The 4,558-nt window shown below is 30.3% G+C and overlaps 1 protein-coding gene across 1 annotated transcript in view; it reads right to left on the bottom strand.

The window, feature by feature from the left end:
• Positions 1 to 3,365: 3,365 nt before the first annotated feature.
• The window catches only part of LOC133623545 (M1-specific T cell receptor beta chain-like), an 18,250-nt gene continuing 17,057 nt past the window's right edge, over positions 3,366 to 4,558 (bottom strand). The window contains exon 8 of the mRNA XM_061986762.1: positions 3,366 to 3,570. Coding sequence (XP_061842746.1) covers positions 3,541 to 3,570 — 30 coding nt within the window. The 3' untranslated portion in view covers positions 3,366 to 3,540. The remainder of the gene's footprint in view (positions 3,571 to 4,558) is intronic.

Here is a 4,558-nt window from a genome sequence, read left to right as displayed (position 1 = left end):
GATTCTACAAGAAACACAAAACTTAAAAAAATAAATGATTTACAATTGCACACACAAGGTTTTGTGCAGCTTCACTCATTGTAAAGGAAGATAATGTGCTTCGTACACCTGCAGGACCGCAAGCAAGGTCGCAGAGAAAATGCGGGCTGGAATTTGAGTGATGTGGGCATTTTCTATATGAACAAGTGGAATGGATTGGATACCGACGCACGAAAGGGGCTCTCTACCTTACGCTACCAAGTGAGGGGAAACTGAGTGAATAATAACAGCTTATATGATTATTTATTTAAACTCATATTTGGGCCACTTTATAATGAATATGTCGGCATTTATTTGTAAAAAAACAAACAAAAAAACACCAAATTATTTAGGGGGGCTTAAGAATATTTTAGGGGGGCTTGAGCCCCCCTAAAATAGGCCTAACAACGCCAATGATCATATATACTGATTATTGATGTACCTTTTCTTTGCACTTCTAATAATCCACATGTGTTCCACAGACAAGCAGGACAAACATGTTTTCTGTATTCCTGCTTACTAAACAGACGCCATCCTCTGCCCACGACTTAGACTTAGACTAGACCTAGACTTAGACTTAGACTTCCTTTTTATTGTCATTCAGATTTGAACTTTACAGCACAGATAAGAATGAAATGTGGTTACATAAACTCATGGTAGTGCAGGATAAAAAAGCAATAAGGTGCATATATAAATATATATGAATAATATATAAAATATATATAAATAAATAAGTATATTGCACTTTTTCCACATGCGTCCACGTTTATGGATGTATGTTATATTGTCTTTTTTATTCCAGCAAGTTAATCCATTTTGGGGGGAGTTACGGGGATCATTTAATTTAATTATGATGCGTTCAAGAGTCTTACGGCCTGTGGGAAGAAGCTGTTACAGAACCTGGAGGTTGGGAACCTCTTTCTAGAGTCCAGCAGTGAAAACAGTCCTTGCTTTAGTACATCAACTTTTGCACATGTTTTAGTAGACGCAGGCTTTCAGAGAGCATTTGCAAAGAATATATTTATTGACAGTCTCCTGGTGATATCAATGTAAAAGTCAAAAAGAATGGGACCTAAAACGGAGCCTTGGGGAACCCCAACATGTGTCCTTGAGCTAAGAGGGCAAAGAGTACCAGAGAGGGACCAGGTGCATCGTTACAAGTCGCACTTATGATGACGATAATACTGGCTTAGTATTCAGGTCACAACATGGAAACCAAATACTGTTTTGGACAGCTTTGTTCCCCGAAGGCTTCATGGACGACTTCCATCAGCTGCATCGTTAGCCAGCAAACACTCAAATGACAATGCATAGAAATAAATAAATATATATATCTTCTTGTCTTAATAAATATATATAATAAATAAATATCTCTTCTTGTCTCACATCAGCATTGAGACAACAACTCTGAAAGCAAGTCAAGTTCCTCGTTACGTGAACTCAACATTTAGCACTCACATTTAAATTCGAGATATAGATTTAAGATTCAGATTGAACATTTAGGTTTAATTTCAACATTTACATTTAAGATATAGATTTAAGATTTAATTCTAACATTTATGTTTAGGTTTAATATTTAGATTCAACATTCAGATTTAGATCTAACATTTAGGTTTAGACTTAACTTCAATTCAGAGCTCACGTTTAGATTCAAGATTTACATTTAAGATTTAGATTTATATGAAGGTTTTACATTTAGATTTAATATATCATCTTCATCTTCATCATATTTATGTTTCTTTAAAATTTGGGATTCTAATAATTATTATTTTATAAACATTTGTTTCATGAATTTGTTGACATAAATACAACACATCTTATTTACCCACAAATAAGTCAAGACAAATATTGATGTAAACAACTGACTCCCAACATGGTGCAGCAATCTAAATGTTCAATCTAAATGTTAAATCTAAATGTTAAACCTGAAGATAACTGCACTTCTGCATGGTGCAGCGATACACAGAATCAAAACGCAGGCTCATTAATGATCTCCATTTCAACTAACTAAATGTTATATCTAAATGTTAAATATATATCTAAATAATATATCTAAGCCGAAATGGTAAATCTAAATCTAAATGTTCAATCTAAATGTTGAAGCTAAACCTAAATGTTATATTTAAATCTAAATCTTAAATCTTTATTTTAAACATAAATGTAAAATCTAAATGTTGAAACTGAACCTAAATGTTAAATTTAAATCTTAAATCTATATCTTAAATCTAAATGAGTGCTAAATGTTGTATTTAATTCCTAAATCTAAACATAAATGGTAAATCTAAATCCTAAATCTAAATGTGAGCGCTAAAAAGTAAACCTAAATGTGTGCTAAATGTTAAATCTAAACCTAAATGTGAAATCTAAATTTTAAACCGTAAGATAAATGTTAAATCTAAACCTAAATGTGAAATCTAAATGTCAAATCTAAATGTTAAACCTTAGACGAATGTTAAATCTAAACCTAAATGTGAAATCTAAATGTTAAATCTAAATGTCAAATCTAAATGTTAAACCATAGACGAATGTTAAATCTAAACCTAAATGTTAAATCGAAATGTTAAATCTAAATCTGAAATCTAAATGTGAAGACTAAATGTTAAATCTAAACCTAAAAGTTAAATGTAAATCTTGATTCTCAATCTAAATGTTACATTTTTGAATTCAAATCTAAATATTAAATCTAAACCTAGATGTTAAATCTATCTCTTGAATCTGAATGTGAGCGCTAAATGTTAAATCTTTATTTTAAACATAAATGTAAAATCTAAATGTTGAAACTGAACCTAAATGTTAAATTTAAATCTTAAATCTATATCTTAAATCTAAATGTTGAAACTAAACCTAAATCTTAAATCTATATCTTGAATCTAAATGAGTGCTAAATGTTGTATCTAAATCTAAACATAAATGGTAAATCTAAATCCTAAATCTAAATGTGAGCGCTAAAAAGTAAACCTATATGTGTGCTAAATGTTCAATCTAAATTTTAAACCGTAAGATAAATGTTAAATCTAAACCTAAATGTTAAATCTAAATTTTAAACCATAAGATAAATGTTAAATCTAAACCTAAATGTTAAATCTAAATGTCAAATCTAAATGTTAAACCTTAGACGAATGTTAAATCTAAACCTAAACGTGAAATCTAAATGTTACATCTAAATCTTCAATGTAAATCTGAAATCTAAATGTGAAGACTAAATGTTAAATCTAAACCTAAAAGTTACATGTAAATCTTGATCCTCAATCTAAATGTTACATTCTTGAATTTAAATCTAAATATTAAATCTAAACCTAGATGTTAAATCTATCTCTTGAATCTGAATGTGAGCGCTAAATGCTAAATCTAAAGCTAAGTGTTAAATCCAAATCTAAACTTTAAATGTTATATCTAAATCTTCAATTTCTAAATCTAAACTCTAAATGTCTCACCAAGTGTAAAGATGAATATTCATAGCATGTCAATATTCCACCAATCCGATGCCTCTCAGCTGCAAAGCCACGCCCACATCTCTGTCTGTCAGTGCATGAGACTCCTCCTTCTTTCTCCCTGCGGTAGAGCGAAATATACAGATGATTAAAGAACAAGTTCATATGTGACACAATCATGTAAGACATACAAATAGAAATAGGTGTTCATATGTGACACAAAGACATAGAAATAGGTGTTCATATGTGACCCATTAATGAAGTAATGATGAAAGACACATCCAAATAGAAATAGGTGTTCATATGTGACACAATCATGAAGTAATGATGAAAGACATACAAATAGAAATAAGTGTTCATATGTAACACATTAATGAAGTAATGATGAAAGACATACATATAAAATTAGGTGTTCATATGTGACACAATCATGAAGTAATGATGAAAGACATACAAATAGAAATAAGTGTTCATATGTAACACATTAATGAAGTAATGATGAAAGACATACATATAAAATTAGGTGTTCATATGTGACACAATCATGAAGTAATGATGAAAGACATACAAATAGAAATAGGTGTTCATATGTGACACAATCATGAAGTAATGATGAAAGACATACAAATAGAAATAGGTGTTCATATGTGACACAATCATGAAGTAATGATGAAAGACATACAAATAGAAATAGGTGTTCATATGTGACACAATCATGAAGTAATGATGAAAGACATACAAATAGAAATAGGTGTTCATTGTTCATATGTGACGCAATCATGAAATACATACAAATAGCAATAGGTGTTCATATGCGACACAATTATGTAAGACATACAAAAAGAAATAGGTGTTCATATGTGACACAATCGTGTAAGACACACAAACAGAAATATGTGTTCATATGTGACACAATCGTGTAAGACACACAAACAGAAATATGTGTTCATATGTGACACAATCATGTATAGGTGTTCATATGTGACACAATCATATAAGACACACAAACAGAAATAGGTGTTCATTTGTGACACAATCATGTAAGACATACAAATGGAAATGTGTGTTCATATGTGACACAATCATGAAAGACATACAAATAGAAATAG

This window comes from Nerophis lumbriciformis, linkage group LG26 (genome assembly GCF_033978685.3).
Source record: "Nerophis lumbriciformis linkage group LG26, RoL_Nlum_v2.1, whole genome shotgun sequence".
Taxonomy (NCBI): domain Eukaryota; kingdom Metazoa; phylum Chordata; class Actinopteri; order Syngnathiformes; family Syngnathidae; genus Nerophis; species Nerophis lumbriciformis.
This window is presented reverse-complemented; position numbering and strand designations above follow the sequence as displayed.